Source organism: Hippopotamus amphibius, chromosome 15 (assembly GCF_030028045.1).
Source record: "Hippopotamus amphibius kiboko isolate mHipAmp2 chromosome 15, mHipAmp2.hap2, whole genome shotgun sequence".
NCBI lineage: Eukaryota > Metazoa > Chordata > Mammalia > Artiodactyla > Hippopotamidae > Hippopotamus > Hippopotamus amphibius.
In genome coordinates, this window is record NC_080200.1 from 4371842 (window position 1) to 4387872 (window position 16031).

The 16031-nt window shown below is 52.9% G+C and overlaps 1 protein-coding gene and 1 pseudogene across 1 annotated transcript in view; one reads left to right on the plus strand and one right to left on the minus strand.

The window, feature by feature from the left end:
- CATSPERD (cation channel sperm associated auxiliary subunit delta) overlaps window positions 1-16031 on the plus strand; it is a 58709-nt gene that overhangs the window by 41625 nt on the left and 1053 nt on the right. Inside the window, exons 18-22 of the mRNA XM_057710031.1 lie at window positions 4537-4611; window positions 5959-6087; window positions 7163-7346; window positions 12443-12600; window positions 13970-14150. Of these exons, the coding sequence (XP_057566014.1) occupies window positions 4537-4611; window positions 5959-6087; window positions 7163-7346; window positions 12443-12600; window positions 13970-14150 (727 nt within the window). The remainder of the gene's footprint in view (window positions 1-4536; window positions 4612-5958; window positions 6088-7162; window positions 7347-12442; window positions 12601-13969; window positions 14151-16031) is intronic.
- On the minus strand, window positions 1929-3331 carry LOC130837156 (cardiolipin synthase (CMP-forming)-like; annotated as a pseudogene).

Consider the following 16031-nt stretch of genomic DNA (forward strand, 5'->3'; position numbering starts at 1 on the left):
TTGAAAAAATGGGCAAAAGGCTTGAGCAGGCACTCCCAAAAAAGGGGAGGGAAAAAAGGCTGGTAAACACACAAACAGGTGCTGAAAAGGTGGTCAACTTCAATAGGAAAATGCAAATGAAAGCTGCATTAGAGACCAACATTCACCACCAGCATGGCAGCCTGGACGGTAGTACTGTAAGGATGGGGACGCCCCGGCAGCCTCAGGAACCCCCAGACATTGCTGGTGGGCGTCTACATTGTTTTCAGCTGCTTTGGAAAGCACACCTTTCCACCTGACAATTCCACTCATGCACGTTTGCACTGACCTAGGTCCCAGAATGTTCTCAGCAGCATTATTCTTTTTTTTTTCCCCCAGCTCTTTTATTCCTTTTTTAACATCTTAACAAAAGATTTCCCAAAGTTTAAAAAAACTTTTGAAAAATATACAGTTTCATATTATTTCCATAACACATGAGTACAGGTCCCCATATCATACAAACGTTATGTTAGAGACATAGTGGGAAGGCATGATGTAACTCATTGCCTCGTGGATGGCTAGGGTAACAGATGTTTTCATTTTCCAACTACCTCTGTTACTTATTATCCTGATGCATAAACTATTAGGCCCCTGAGAGGTTGGAAGACTTCTGAACATGAACTTCAATACTTTCCATTTTCAAAATTTACTGCACTTTAAATCTCTTTACAAGTTTACTTCACCCACAACTAAGCTACCTTCTGTTATTCTAAACAATCAAAAATTTTTTTAATTTATTTATTTTATTTATTTATTGGCTGTGTTGGGTCTTCGTTGCTGCACACGGGCTTTCTCTAGTTGCAGTGAGCGGAGGCTACTCTTCATTGTGGTGCACAGGCTCCTCATTGTAGTGGCTTCTCTTGTGGGGCACGGGCCCTAGGCGCGTGGGCTCCAGTAGTTGCGGCACATGGGCTCAATAGTTGTGGCTCACGGGCTCTAGAGCACAAGCTCAATAGTTGTGACGCACGGGCTTCATTGCTCCGTGGCATGTGGAATCTTCCCAGAGCAGGGCTCGAACCCGTGTGCCCTGTATTGGCAGGTGGATTCTTTACCACTGCACCACCTAGGAAGTCCTAAATAATCAAATATTAACCACATGTACTGTTAATGTGTACACAGACCTAAAAGTCAAACATACAACTGTGCAGCCAAGTTGTATAGGATGTATTTTTTTTCTTTTTAGTTTTTTTTTTTTTTGGGGGGGGTACACCAAGTTCAATCATCTGTTGTTTTTTTTTTAAATTTTATTTATTTATTTATTATTTTTTGGGGGGTACACCAAGTTCAATCAACTGTTTTTATACACATATCCCCGTATTCCCTCCCTTCCTTGACTCCCCCCCCCTCAAGTCCCCTCCACCCTCCCCGCCCCAGTCCTCTAAGGCATCTTCCATCCTCGAGTTGGACTCCCTTTGTTATACAACAACTTCCCACTGACTATCTATTTTACAGTTGGTACTATATATATGTCTGTGCTCCTCTCTTGCTTCCTCTCAGTTTCCCCTAGGATGTATTTTTAAACCCAGATATTCCCTAGTGCTTTGTGGCAATCTAAATTCTATTAAAGTGACAGCTCTTCAGTGTCCATGCTCTAGACTTTCTTTGTTAATGTATTAAAAAAATGACGGACAATAATTGGAATAATTGCTACTTATAAAGGAATCAAGAAACCTAAGATAAAAAAATTCTAAATTATAGTTTTATTTGTATTTAAAAATACAGTGGAAATTCTGCATAGGCCCATGATCAAGCTTATTTTCAATGCACATTACTTAAATGTTGATGACATGGTTTGTTCTGACAAGTCCTTTTTCAAGCTGAACACCAAAGTGAGGAAACTCCCGTAGATTTCCTCTGGCCCTGCAGCTAATGATGTATTTTGCTTCCTTGCTAACGATGATGGATGACTTTCACCTGCCTTTTATCACCTGAACAGCTTTCCGAGCATACTAATGGTACCTGTAAGCTGATGCAGCTGTGGTGAAAGCTGTAAAACACCACAGGATCTGGAGATAAATGCTGTCCGCATAATTGAAAAGCGGAGCTGCCAAAGAAGCTGCCGCCAAGATTAACTGGACTGCTGTGTTTACCTTGCTGATGAAGGTTGGTTTTAACGTAGCAGTGGCATACCTAGGATCGAAATACTTAGAAAGTGTTCGCGCTGTTGGAAGAGTTCGCTACCTGACATAAAAAAACAGGAATCAACATTACATCTCTTGAAATTATCACATAAGTAAGTGGAACTGGAATAAGATCTGCATAGGTCAGGCTAACATATGAGATACTGATAAGTATTTTATCAGCAAGTGGATCAAGAGCTCTTCCCAAAGCTGATTTTTGATTGGCCCAGTTTCCACCGACAAATCCATCCAACAAATCAGCCCAGCTAAAGCAAAAACTCCTAGCGCAATATTAAAAGCTTCAGTAATCAAATAGCCCCAAACGGGGGCCAAGCCAGTTCTCGTCATTGACCACATACTTGGGATCGTCCACGGGTTTTCATACGGGCTGGCGGCGCTCGCCGGGCCCCACCGGCCGCCCCGGGGCCTCGGCGGCGGCGTCCTCTCCGGCCGCCCGCGGGGCCGAGCGCAGCCGGGCGCAGCCACCGGCGCTCCGCGCGGCAGCCCAGGCGGCAGGGCGCGGGCGCCAAGCAGGGCCTCGCGGGCGCGCCCCTTGGCCGGCCGCGCTCCCGGCGCCCACGCGGCGACGCGCAGGACCCCCCACGAGGCACGCGCCACCCGCGAGCCGCTTCCCCATCCAACCTCCGCAACATCGGAGAACCTCGACCGCCTCCATACTACCTCTCAAGCCCCCGCACGCTCCAGCATCATTCCTAATAGCTCCAAGCTGGAAGCAGACCAACAGAAGGATGGAAAAACCCAGTGTGAGGTTTCAATACAACGGAAAGTCACAGCAGGCAACACGAACCAGGCAGAATTACCTAGATGGATCGTACAAACGTGGGCATGGAATCAAAAGACACAAAGAACAGCACATAGCGTGATTCTAGTCTTTAAAAAAAAAAAAAACACCGAAATCAGGGGAATTCCCTGGCAGTCCCATGGTTCGGACTCCGTGCTTCCACTGCAGGCGGCACACGTGCCATCCCTGGTCTGGGAACTAAGATCCCACAGCCGGGTGGCATGAAAAGAAAAATCCAAAATCAGGTAAAAATAAACAACAGTTGGCCCTTGTATCTGCAGGTACCGCAACCACGGATTCAACCAGCCGTGGTTGGATTGTGTTTAAGTTCGAGGTTAGTTGAATCTGCGGGTGTGGAACCTCGGGATACACAAGCCCCCACTATGGGCATCCTCGGATTCTGTTATCCACGGGGAGAGCCTGGACCAATCTCCTGCGGATGCCAAAGGATGACTGAGTGTTGCTTAAGGATACATGCGCAGATGGTAACAGTACAAAGAAAAACAGGAAAAGGACTGTCTCAAAAGTCAGGACACCCTGGGGCTTCCTAGGTGGCGCAGTGGTTAAGAATCCGCCTGCCAATGTCCAGAGGTCACGGGTTCGATCCCAGCTCCAGGAAGATCCCACATGCTGCAGAGCAACTAAGCCCGTGTGCCAAAAAAAAAAAGTCAGGACACCCAGCTCCCAGATCTCCATGTGTAACATTCCCCAATGCAAGGAATTAGGGCTCCCCGGTGAAATGGCAGATTCTAGGCCAGGCAGGGAAGATGCAAGATGAGCCTGGAGACTCAAGAATGCGAACATAGCCCTGATTTACATCATCAGCAAACTCTCCAAGTGACTCTGGAGGAGGCCCTTCCCCCACACCCATGTTTATACAGCTGCTTCTGCAACACACACCCTTTCCCTTGCGTGAACAGGGCTCCCAGGGGAGTCTCTGAGACCCCGTAACCTCTCCTCGGGACCTCCAGGCTGGGAGGGGAGTAGAGAGTCCCCAGGAGTCAAGGGGGGCCATCCAAGGCCAGGATGGAGGCGGGAGGCGGCGCCAGGTAGGGGGGACATTGCTGAGGGGGGACTTGGGCTGAGGGGGGACTTGGGCTGGAGGTGGGACCAGGAAGGAACCGAGGACCAAGAAGCGCCAGAACCAGTAGCCAGGACCAGAGTGGCTGCCCAGAGGTCCCCCTCTCATGCGTGATGCCACCCTCGTCACCCCTCCCGCTCCTGAACAGGGATCCGAGAATGGGCCAAGAGTCCCTCTGGCCTTGGGCAGGTGGGCCTGGATATAGGGTCCGTGTGCAATAGGGAGGGATGTCTTCTATTTTTTTCTGTCCCCTCCCTGCCCACTGTCCGGGGCAGAAGGAGAAGATATTTTCGAGACAAATCACAGGCACCACAAATAAAAGTCATGACATTGCCCCACCCCACCCCCCCAAAAAAAAAAAAAAGATGAGCCTGGAGCATCTTGGAGAACCAGAAAGTAAGAAAGGGTTCAAAAATCCAGCCAATGGGGAGATATATATGCCAAAGGGAACAAGTCACAATTCTTTGGTCCCGCATGGGATCAGGCAGCTTCTTACCATCTTTTGTTGCTCACAGTGAAATCTCAGCCTGTTACAACGGCATCCTCGACCCCGTGGCCCTTCAGGACAACTATAGCTACATCATTGAGAGGTGAGCCCCCACACACATACTTGCCTGTGCGCATGCACACACACTCGCAACCATTTGGCATGCGCATGCCAAAGGCGAATCAAGAATCTTTTTTTAATTTTAATTTTTTAATTTTTATGTATTTGGCCATGCCATGTGGCATGTGGAATCTTAGTTCCCCCACCAGGGGTCGAACCCCTACCCCCTGCAGTGGAAGTGCAGAGTATTAACCACTGGACCACCAGGGAAGTCCCAAGAATCATTTTTCAACCATAATGGAAAAGATTTTTTTTTTTTAATTTTAAGAAAGCAACAAAAGAATCATTTTAAAATTGATACCCTGCCAATTAATATCCAGCCAGCAAGGAATCCGAGGAGGGGAGCAGACAGGTAGGGGAGCTGGCCAGGCCTGCAGGGAGTCAGTGTGATGTAGCCCAGGTCTGCCCAGGCTCTGCCACCTGCTGGGCCAGCCTTCAGACCCCTCCCCAGCCTGCCACCAGCTCATGGAGCCCAGTCCCTTGTTCATCCCAGCTAGTGGAGTTGGCCAGATACTGACAGCCAAGGCAGGAGTGGGTGGCCGGCCAAAGTGACCCTCTATGCAGGGTGGCACAGAGAGCCCCTCCCACGCTGCTGCCCCCAACCAACCCCCCTAGCATGGGAAGACACTCATAGGTCTTATACGACATGACCCTCCTCCTTCCAATACAAGCCAAGAGTTTGTCCCCTGTCCAGACACACAGCAGAGACCAAAACTGGTGCTGCTGGGCTTGCCAACCAGTGAGGCTGCAGCCAGACCTCCTGGGGGCATGAGCATGTGTGAGTCAGGTCTTCAGAGAGAGAGAAGCTACAGGATGTGTGTGAGACACAGAGACAGAGACAGAGAGACAGACACAGAGTGACAGAGACAGACAGATTTATTTTAAGGACTTGGTTCCCTGATTAGGGAGGTTTGGAGGCTGGGGGCTGGCTGCTCAGGGAAGATTTGCAGCTCAAGGCCATCCACAGGCAGACTTCCTTCTTGCTGGGGGAGGCCCATCTTTGTTCCACTCAGGCCTCCAGCTGCACCCACATGTGGGAGAGCACTGCTTTACTGAATTCAGTGTTAACCTCAGCCCCAAAGAACAGCCTCACAGAAACATCTGGAATCACATCTGACCACCGTTGGGGTGCTGTGGCCCAGACAAGTGCACCCGGAATGTCAACCACCCCGGGGTCCCAGGGTCGTTTTCACCATGACTCTAAATCCCCTGCTCAGACACCCCTCCATGATCGTGACCCTGTATGCAGGGAAGAAGCAGGGCCGTGGGCAGGTGGATGTCTGGGCACCTGGCGGGAGCTCACCCACGTCTGCGTCCTGCTTTCCCACAGGGACGCCTACGACCCCAACTTCCGGGGACAGAAGGCCATGGAGGACCTGGAGGTGCCTTACCACTACGAGAAGCTGGGGTGCCCCCTCCTTGTCTACTACGACACCCCATGGAAGCCGGTGGTGGAGCTGTGAGACCCCGCCCCCAACCCCCTGCCCCTCCAGCCCCCACCGGCCTCACCACCCCTTTACAAACTCAGGCAGCATCCTCTCCCTGCCTTTTCCCTCCCTAGCTCTCAGCTCATACATCCCACCCCCTTCCCTGTCTTAGCTCAGGGCAGCCTTAACAAAGCACCACGGCCTGGGTGGGGCTTAAATAGCAGATATTGACTTTCTCCCAGTCCTGGAGGCTGCAAGTCCACCCTTATGACCTCACTCGACTTCGATACTTCCTTAAAGGCCCCACCTCCAAATCCAGCTGCCCTGGGGGTTAGGGCTTCACATAGGAATCTGGGGGACACATTTCAGTGCATACCGCTCACTCAGCCCCCTTCCATGGATTCTGTCTTCCTTCATCCGATCCCTCCCCCGCCCCCGGCAGATCATTGGACTAAATAGTTGTTCACGCACTGAATGCTGGCAGGAACCACAAACACCTGGAAACACTTAGGGTCATTAGAGCATCAGGTGTTAGTGCCACGTGGCATCACGTGGGCCTGTCATGCCCCAAACGCAGAGCTGCCACATGGTGGGGTGCCTGCCCGCCTGGGGTGAGGAAGGAGGGAAGGGTCCCATCAGAGGAGGGGTGTAAGCCCCACCCTGGCAGGAGACAAATGTGCATCCAAAAGTACAGAAAAGGGGCTAGAGGGATCTTAGTTCCCCAACCAGGGATCGAACCCAGGTCCTCAGCAGTAGAAGCACGGAGCCCTAACCATGGGACCACCAGGGAATTCCCCACAAAATAAGGATTTAGAACAACACTAATTCACTGCCCTAAATGTATACCCCTGGAATGTTTGCAGGTGTCAAAAAGTAATCAACACCCATTCCCCCACGGCCACCTTATCAGCACCCTCTGTCCCCACCCACCACTGCGAATCCCAGTTTACTGTCCCAGAAGTGTCATCAGCACGGGGGGGGGGGGTGTCCCTGCCTGCTCTGTCACCTCCCACCACCCCCAGATGGTCTCACAACACAGCAGGGCCCCCAGGGTCCCCCCCCCCAGGATGGCCCTCCGCAGCCTCACCTGTGCATGGTGTGTCCCAGGTGGCGGGAAGGAAAGTTCCAGGAGGTGGTCGAGGCTGAGTACGTCCTGCTGGAGGTGAATGGGCTGTTCACATACACGTACTCCCTGACGGCTGACATGGCCCTCTGCAGTTCCCAGCCACAGAACTGGACCACCATCGCGGAGGCGGCTGGTGACAAAGGGCCCTTCGCCTGGGACCGAGAGGTAGGGCCTGCACTCTGATTTTGCCCAGTGGCGACTGGGCAGGCCCAGGGTGTGTTGGGGGCCTTCTTGGTCTGTTCAGGCTGCTGTAACGGGATCAACAGAGACCCAGCGGCTTGTAACAGCAGCATTGGTTTCTCACGGTTCTGAAGGCTGAAGTCCAAGATCAAGGTGCCAGCAGATTTAGTGTCTGGTTCCTGGATGGGGCCTTCCGTGTCCTCACAGGGCAGAGGAGGCCAGGGAGCTCTCTGCGATCTGTTTATAGGGGCACTAACCTCGTTCAGGAGAGCCCCACCCCCATGACCTAATCACCTCCCAAAGGCTCCACCTCCTAATACATTACCTGAAGAGGGGAGTAGGTGTCAACATATGAATGGGGGGAAGGGGGACAGGACATTCTGTTCCTAGCTGGGCGTCGGGGGATGGCAACGTGAGCCGCACACTCTTTGGGAATCTCTCCCAAGGGAATGGCCGGACGATGGGAGATGTAGGGACCGAGGCGCTCTTGGAGCACATTATTTGATGATGTGCAAAATTCTGGTACCCTCCAAACGCCCATTGTTTAAGGGGCTGATTATATTTACAGTCCATTCTGTTCCAGGAGCGTTTCTATCGCGCGCGTCAGTTGGTACACGATTGACAAATAAGAGTATGGTGTCAGTGAAAGAAAGACATCGCGTTGTTCCTCGAGGGGTGGGGGGAGGATTCTGGTGCATATTAATAGGTTTCCCTCCACCCTCTGCCTCTCAACGCCAAGGGCACGGACACGGCGCAGTGCGGCCACGTCACCAGCAGGGGGCGCGCGCCTCCTGCTCCCAAAGCCGGTTCCAGGGCGGACTCCTGGCTCCTTAATTCTGTATCTGCTTCCTTAGCCGGCAGCCTCACCCTTTCCTCACAACCCCATTCCATCCAGTGAGTCTGATCATTTATTTTGGTCGGTGACGTTGGTTTTCTTTTTTCTTTTTTAACCGAGGTGAAATTCACATAACCGATAATGAACTATTTGAAAGCATACAACTCCTGCAACGTGGGTATGCGGTTTGTGAATTTGCAGTGTTACCCGAACACCACCTCTCTGACCATTTCTTTAAAAAGAACAAGCCACACACGGAACTTTATTGTTTTCTGACTGTGCCGGTGCTTGTATTTGCATTCTTTTTATTAGCTCTCTCGTTCAAAGTGGCGTGCGTGCATTTCAGAGAGTGTCCCATTACTTTTTTTTTTTTCCCCATCGGCCCTGGTGGGCGATTTTGTAGAACCCTGAGGGGTTTTCTATCAAGATAGAGCCACAGTGGCTGCATTTCCAGCACAATCATTGGATGGGCTGTTATATAGCCACTGAGCCACTAAAAACCATGAGGTGAAGCTAGCTGTGGCAAAAAAAATGGATCTCCTTTTTTATTTTTATTTTTTTATGTGGCCAAGCTTTTTTTCTCTTACTCTTGAGGATTTTTTTATTTTAAATTTTAATTGTGATCAAATATGCATAACATAAAATTGACCGTCTTAGCCATTTTTAAGGGCACAGCTCTGTGGCGTTAAGGACATTCACACTATTGTGCAGCCATCCTCACCCTCCATCTCCAGAACTTTCTCACCTTCCCAAACTGAAACTCTGCCCCCATGAAACAGTGACTCCCACTCCCCCTCCCCCAGCCCCTGGCGCCCACCATCCTACTTTCTGTGTCTATGAATCTGACTCCTCTAGGGACGTCACATCAGTGGAATCAGACAGTATTTGCCTTTTTGTGATGGGCTTATTTCAGTGAGCATCACGTCCTCAAGGTTCATCCACAGTGTAGCAGGTGTCAGGATCTCCTTCCTTTTTAAGGCTGAATGACATTCCATTAGTGTGTATGGACCGCACTTTGTTTATCCATCATCTGTCAGTGGACACTTGGGTTGCTTCCACCTTTTGGCTGTTGTGAATGGTGCTGCTATGAACGCGGGTGTGCAAATATCTCTTCGGGATCCTGCTTTAGTTTTCTGATGTCTCCCCTTGTATGGGAAGTAATCCCATTATAGGAACCCAACCCTCAGGACCTCATCAAAACCTTATCTCCTCCCAATACCCCACCTCCAAACACCATCCCATCGGGGGATGGGGCTTCAACATACGAATGGGGGTGGGGACTCAAACATTCAGGGCGTGGCAGGGGCACGTCCAACAGGACCTGGTGACGGACTGGATGTCTGAGGAAGAGGAGGCAATTGTCAAACCTCCCCCCCACCACCCCCTGCCGCCACCCCGGTTTCCAGCCTGACCGCCTGAGCGCCTGGGCAGACTCTGGGGCAGGAATGAAACACGTGGCAGAAGGAAACACACACAGCTTCATTCTGCACCTGCTAAATTCGAGGTGCCCCCCCAGTGGAGGAGCCCAGTGGCCAGTGAAACACAGGGAGTCACAGGACTGGTGTAGGGTTGGGAGTCTTCTGTGTTTGGGTGGTAACTTAAGGATGTGTCTGCCAAGGTGGCCAAGAAAAGGGGCCAGAGCAGCGGGAGGACTGCGCTGGGGGCACGGGAAGAGGCGGGGGGCTCCGTGGGGGACCACGGGGCTCCTGGCACCTGGGGGGGGGGCGTTGACAACCAAGAGGAAGTATTGTCGCTGCTGTTGCATCTGAGGAGGGGCAGGCGGCCTGGCACAGCTGAAGTCAGGCGTTTGTCCTCTATTCCTGTGGCCCCGGGGGCAGGGCCTGGGGGGACGTGACACCCGTCCAGGTGGCCGTCCACACCGTGGACACGTTTGCCTTTTAATTCTGAGAATGTTCGAACTTTCTCAGTAGCAGTACACTGGACAGCTCTTTCCATTACCCAGGGCTAAGAAACAAACCATCCCCAAACTCAGTGGGATTTACCGTTTCTCACAAATCCATGGCTCAAGTGGGCGGTTCCTGTGCCCCACGTGGTGTTGGCTGAGGCCACCCCTGCAGGGGCACTCAGGTCTTCTCTCCTGTGTACAAGGCTTCTGTTAGTTGAGAGCACGGCTCTTCACGTGGCCCCCAGGTTCCTGAGCCCAGAACATTTGTTGAAAGGAGGTGTCACAGTCCACCCAGATGCTACCTCTTGATGGAGAGAGCTGTGTCCACACAGGAAGGAGAAGTGGAGAGCTTCCTCATTTTAAAGTTTAAAGTTGCTCGGTGAGGGGAGCAGTTCCCTGGCGGTCCAGTGGTTAGAACTCTGAGTTTCCACTGCAGTGGGCACGGGTTCGATCCCTGGTCTGGGAACTAAGATCCCACCTGCCACACAGTGTGGCCAAAATAAAGGAAAAAGAAGAAAAAAGTTGCTTGCCCACCCTGCACAGTGTGGGTGCTCCAAGGCTTTTTAGCCACACCCCCACTAGTGGGTGTTGGGTTGTTTTGGGACATTATCAATGCTGCACAAGTTCCTTCATAGCACGGAGCTATGTGTCTCCAGGGAAATTTCTGGGAAAAGGACAGCTAGGTGAAAGGCAAAATGCCTCTGCACTTTTGCTATGTGTCTGTAAACTCCGCCTCCGCCCAGGTGGAACACCTCCCCCTGCAACGTGTGGGCTCACCTGGTCCACACGCCCCACCAGCTAGGTGTACTGTCTGACTGAGGATGCAATTGCTTAGCATGGTTTTTAGGTGCATTTCTTCTATTGTGGACCAGGTTTAGCATCTTTTTCTGTGTGAGGGCCATTGTCACCTCTTTGTTCTGTGAATTGTGTGTTCATGCTCTGTGCCCTCGTTCCTATTGGGATTTTGGGCTTTTCTCAGTTTTCGAGAGCTCTTTATAGATCCATGAGATTAAGTTTTTATTTGCAAATAGTTCCCCCAGTTTGCCACATTTGTCTTTCGATTTGCACTTATTTTGCCATGCAAAATGAGTTCCTTCTTTTTTCTTTTTTATGTTTTTTTGGGTGCACCGCAGGGCATGTGGGATCTTAGTTCCCCAACCAGGAATCAAACCCATGCCCCCTGCAGTGGACGTGCGGGGTCTTAACCACTGGACCACCAGGGAAGTCCCGAGTTCCTTACTTCTTATAACATTGGACTCTGTTATTTTGACAGTCTTGCTTTTGGAGTTTCCATCTCTTCTCTTGTTTACAAGCCCAGCCCCAGCCTCCCTTCTGGGTCCACTGGCAAACAGCACAGAAGATCAAAGTGTAGGCGAGACTCTAAGTGTGTGTTTAGCTCAGGAAGGCAGCATGATGCCCTGGCGAAGGGCAAACAGTTGAGTTCAAGGATATATCCTCCGTTGTGTGACACCCCAGCCTTTGAAGGCAGGATAGAGAAGCCACAGCCACCACCGGACTGCCTCTGGACACCCATGACCGTGCTCGGAGGACCCTGCCAATGAGAAGCCCCAGGAAGTTGGCTCTGTCTCACTTCCACCTTCAGGTTCCCCAGGTGTGTTAGTTAGCTAGGGCTGTGTAACAAAAGCACCACAAACCAGATGGGTTAAACACCAGAAATGTATCCCCCCCCCAGTTCTGGAGGCCAAAAGTCTGAGATCAAGGTGTTGGCAGGGCTGGTTCCTTCTGAGGCCTCTGGGCGGGTTTCTGGTGATTTGCTGGCCATCTTTGCATTCCTTGGCTTGTATACGCATTGCCCCAAACTCTTGCTTTATCTTCCCATGGCCTCGTCCCTGTGCATGTCTCTATGTCCAAATCTCCCCTCATTATAAGAACACCCATCACGTTGGATCAGGCTCACTCCAGTGACCTCATGTTAACTTGATCCCCTGGAAAGACCTCATCTCCAAATAAGGTCACCGCCTGAGGTCCTGGGGGTAGGACTCTGACGTACGACTTGGGGAGGGACTCAACTCATCCCGTAACACCAAGAGCATCTGATTCACACCCAGGCTCAGAGCTGCAAGGGACCCTGGTGAGCAGAGTTGTTACGCCTGCAGCCTCCGAAGCTGGGGCAGGCGCGGAAGGAGGGCAGGAAAAAAGGTTCCACAGGGTCACAAATCGGCTGGCCTGTGCAGCGCGCACTTGGCCCTGGACTCGCGCCCATGCGTGCTGATGGGTGGTGGCACCGGTGGGGCTGTCTGTGGTGGGGAGCATCTGTGAGCGGGCACAGTCCTCCCCGGCCCCCGGGGCCAGAGGGCACACCTCTGTCCTCCTCCCCAGAATTACGTGAGCTGCCATGACCCTGACAACAATGCACCGTTGAGATGGCCCAAAGTCCCGTATCAGATCTTGGGAGGCCCAACAGAGAACAAGGTCGTTTTCGACCAAAGGAACGGCATCTACATCTTCTTCATTTCCATTGTGGATCCATACTACAGGTGAGTCACCCTGTGCCAGGGGCCTCTGGGGAACAGCTGGCTCTTCTCGGGGCAGGTCGCACACGTGTGGGGGACCCACTTTTCTCCCTCCCCTCGGCAGGTCCTGAATAAACCTGAATTCCCGCAACAGCCCGAACCGTCCCCAGGAAGGGTGACACTTTAAGTTCTGGATGACATCTGTTCACTCACTAAATAAATCCTTATTCAGAGGCCATGCCGAGTGCTGGGGGGACAGCAATGACCAGCAGTCCTGTCCCTGCCCTTGGGGACCAGAGTCACCCTCATGCTGTGTCTAACTGATGGTGCAGGAGCCGGTGCAGACTGGCTCCCAAACGCTGACCATTCGATGTTCGGGGATTTTTGCAAGCCAGTTGACTTCCCATCAGTAGCTTGAAATTGGCCGCGGCCAGAGTACCGATACCACCAAAACTGACACACCTCACAGGCCAGGCCTCCCACGCACCCCACCCCCACCCCAAGAGCTGGGTGTTAATGTGCACCTCCCACCTGTGCTGGTCTAGATCATCGTCTCCCACTGGGAGGGGCACATGGGCAGCATTCCCTCCCCCCGTCACCTATCCCCTCCAGACGAATACAAAGCCCACCCCCAAAAGCACAGAGACCCCACCTTCCCTAGAGGCCGCAGACCCCGGACCAGTTCTGGGACGCCTCGGGCAGAAGGCACGGGGATGGGGACGTACAGAGGAGAGAGGGGTCTGCCTTTGAGATTCATCTCCTCCCCTCCCTGCATCCTGCTTCCAGCAGAGCCCCCGGTGACCTCCCCCCTCACCTGGCTGCCTTTCCCTCCAACCTGCCGCCCCCACCTGCTCACCGCCACCTTAGGGATGCCTGTGGCCCCCGTGACGCAGCCCCTTCCACGTCCACTGTGATGAGTGGTCTGTTGGCCTCTCCTGCCCCCCGCCACCAGACTGAGCCTGGGCCTGGAGGGGGGAGAACAGGGGACCACAGGGGTCCTGGGGGAAAATATGACCTCAGCTAAACTATGTAAGAGGTTACAGAAAAACCAGAGCAAAATTTTTGGCCAACACAATACGCAAGGAGGACAGCAGATTTACAGGGGACAGAAGTTAAGTGGATATGAATGAAACTCGTGTCCCCAGTCCCCGCTCCAGGCCCAGCTCTTGTCCCCGTGGGTTTTAAAACATTTGCTGGGGGAGTTCCCTGGGGGTCCAGTGTTTAGGCTGCACGCTTTCACTGCTGAGGGCGTGGGTTCAATCCCTGGTCAGGGAACTAAGATTCCCCAAGCGGACCGGGCTTGGCCAAAAAAGCCAGTTTGCTGGGGTGAAGGGCGGGGCCCCCCTGAAGGCGGTGCCCTACAGCGTCTCCCCGCCCATCCCTCCCCTCGCAGCTACTGTCACCTGGAGACCACCTTCAGCGTCTATGTGTACGGGGCCTTCCCGCTGCCCGTCTTCCCGCCAGAGGTCACCATTCTACTGCTCACCGGGGCCACCCTGCTGTCCGTGTGGCTGGCCTACATGACCCCGAAGCTCCTGCACACCGAGCAGGGCCTCAGGGTCAAGGGCTTCTGGGTCAGTCTGTGCAGGGGATGCAGGAGGTCTTGCGCGTGTTTCTGGGGCAGGTGCTGAGCACGCCCGGGGGCTGGAGGTGGGCGGGCACCAGAGAGGGGGCAGTTGTCTTACAATAAAGCGTTTAGTAAAATAGCCAGCGGCAGTGTGTATCACTCGCGTTTTGTGGTTTTTTTTATACCCGCCTGCCTCCCTCGACATTCTGTCATCGGAGGCCCTTTGAACTGTGGCACCTCCGTGGGTTGTAATGGGAGAAGGTGGGCAGCCCAAGTCCTAGTGAACAGGAGCTCTTGGTAACACAAGCCCGCACAGGCACGCAGTGGGATGACCAGTCAGTAAGCCCCTGAGACACATCAGACACATGACACGTGGTGCGTCAGACAGATGAGACCCGGGGCAGGAAGGGGACACAAAAGACAGTGATGGGGGGGCGGTCCATCTCTACTGATAAACCCTGATGCACAAATGAACACATTTAGGTGTGTTTCAGGATGTCTGTGAATAAAACCTGGAAGCGTAGTACATGTTTTATATGTGTGTGTGATGTGTACATACGTATACAGACGATGTGCATGTTATATACACATGTATGCAGACATGTACGCACACGTGTATATAACATGTAGGTGTATAACGCATACACACGTGTAGATAATGTGCACGTACGTGCCTATGTGTGGATAATGTGTACATATATGCACGTGTGTATCTGCAGTCTACATACGGGTATGCACGTCTACACCACACATTCATGTACACGTGTATGCATATGTGTGGGTGACGTATATGTCGCGCGTGTGTAATGTGTACATGCACACGCATACACACATACTCATGCATGTGTGTGCATATGTACAGATAACACGTATGCCCGCTGACGTGGGTACAGACATACATGCATGTGTATGTACACATGTGGGTACATATATAGGTGTGGACATGTGTGTACACACAATGTACACATATGTGTATATGTATGTTTGATCAGTCTGTCCATCCGCTCAGTGGGCTTCCCTCTCCCACACGTCCCTCAAATCCCAGGTGGCACGGGACAGCCATCTCATTCCAGTGAAAGCTTCCTCCGTAACTTTTCTCACCACTCTTAAGTTCAGAGAACACATCCCACGGTCATTTACACTGCCCAAAACAGGGGCTTCCCTGGCGGTCCAGTGGTTAGGACTCTGTGCTTTCATTGCCAAGAGTCCGGGTAAGATCCCGCAAGCTGTGCAGTTCGCTGCACCACTCCCGCCAAATACTTGCCCAGTATAGTCCCCACAGCCACCAGAAACCTCCGCTCCCACACCCAGCACAGCGGCCAGTCACCCCACCCCCACCTCCGGGGGCTGCCTGGTCCACCCTCCAGGCCTCCTGGGAGGGAACAGGTGAGGCTGTCAGGTAACACTTGTTTCACGACCCGCCCCTCAGTCAGCATTAATCTTAAAGAAAAACCAAGCCCATCCCGTCACATCCACCTCGTTCCCCAGGGCCTTCCCTTCTTGGGGGCATTTCGTACATGTCTCAAAGATACCCCCAACACGGCTGCAGGGAGCGGGGCTCAGAGGAGGCGAGGGAAGTGAGCGCCCGGCTTCTCCAGGCCCGGGCCCCGTTCAGAACACAGACGGGCAAGGTCACTGCGGGCGACGGTGCCGCTACAGCCCAGGCTGGGGGCCGCCTCCGCCTTCCTGAGCCTTGGAACAGGCTTCAGGGAGGTGAACCTGTAGGCCTGAGGCGTGGTGCCCGCAGGCGGGACCCCTCCCCACACCCAGCCACCTCCTAGGTCCTAGTCAGGGCCTCGGGGTTCCCCAGCAAAGCCCAACAGTGAAGGCCCCCAGAGACCCCGCCCAGGGCCTGGGGCAGGAAGGCCCTCCCTCCTGCCGGGGAGGG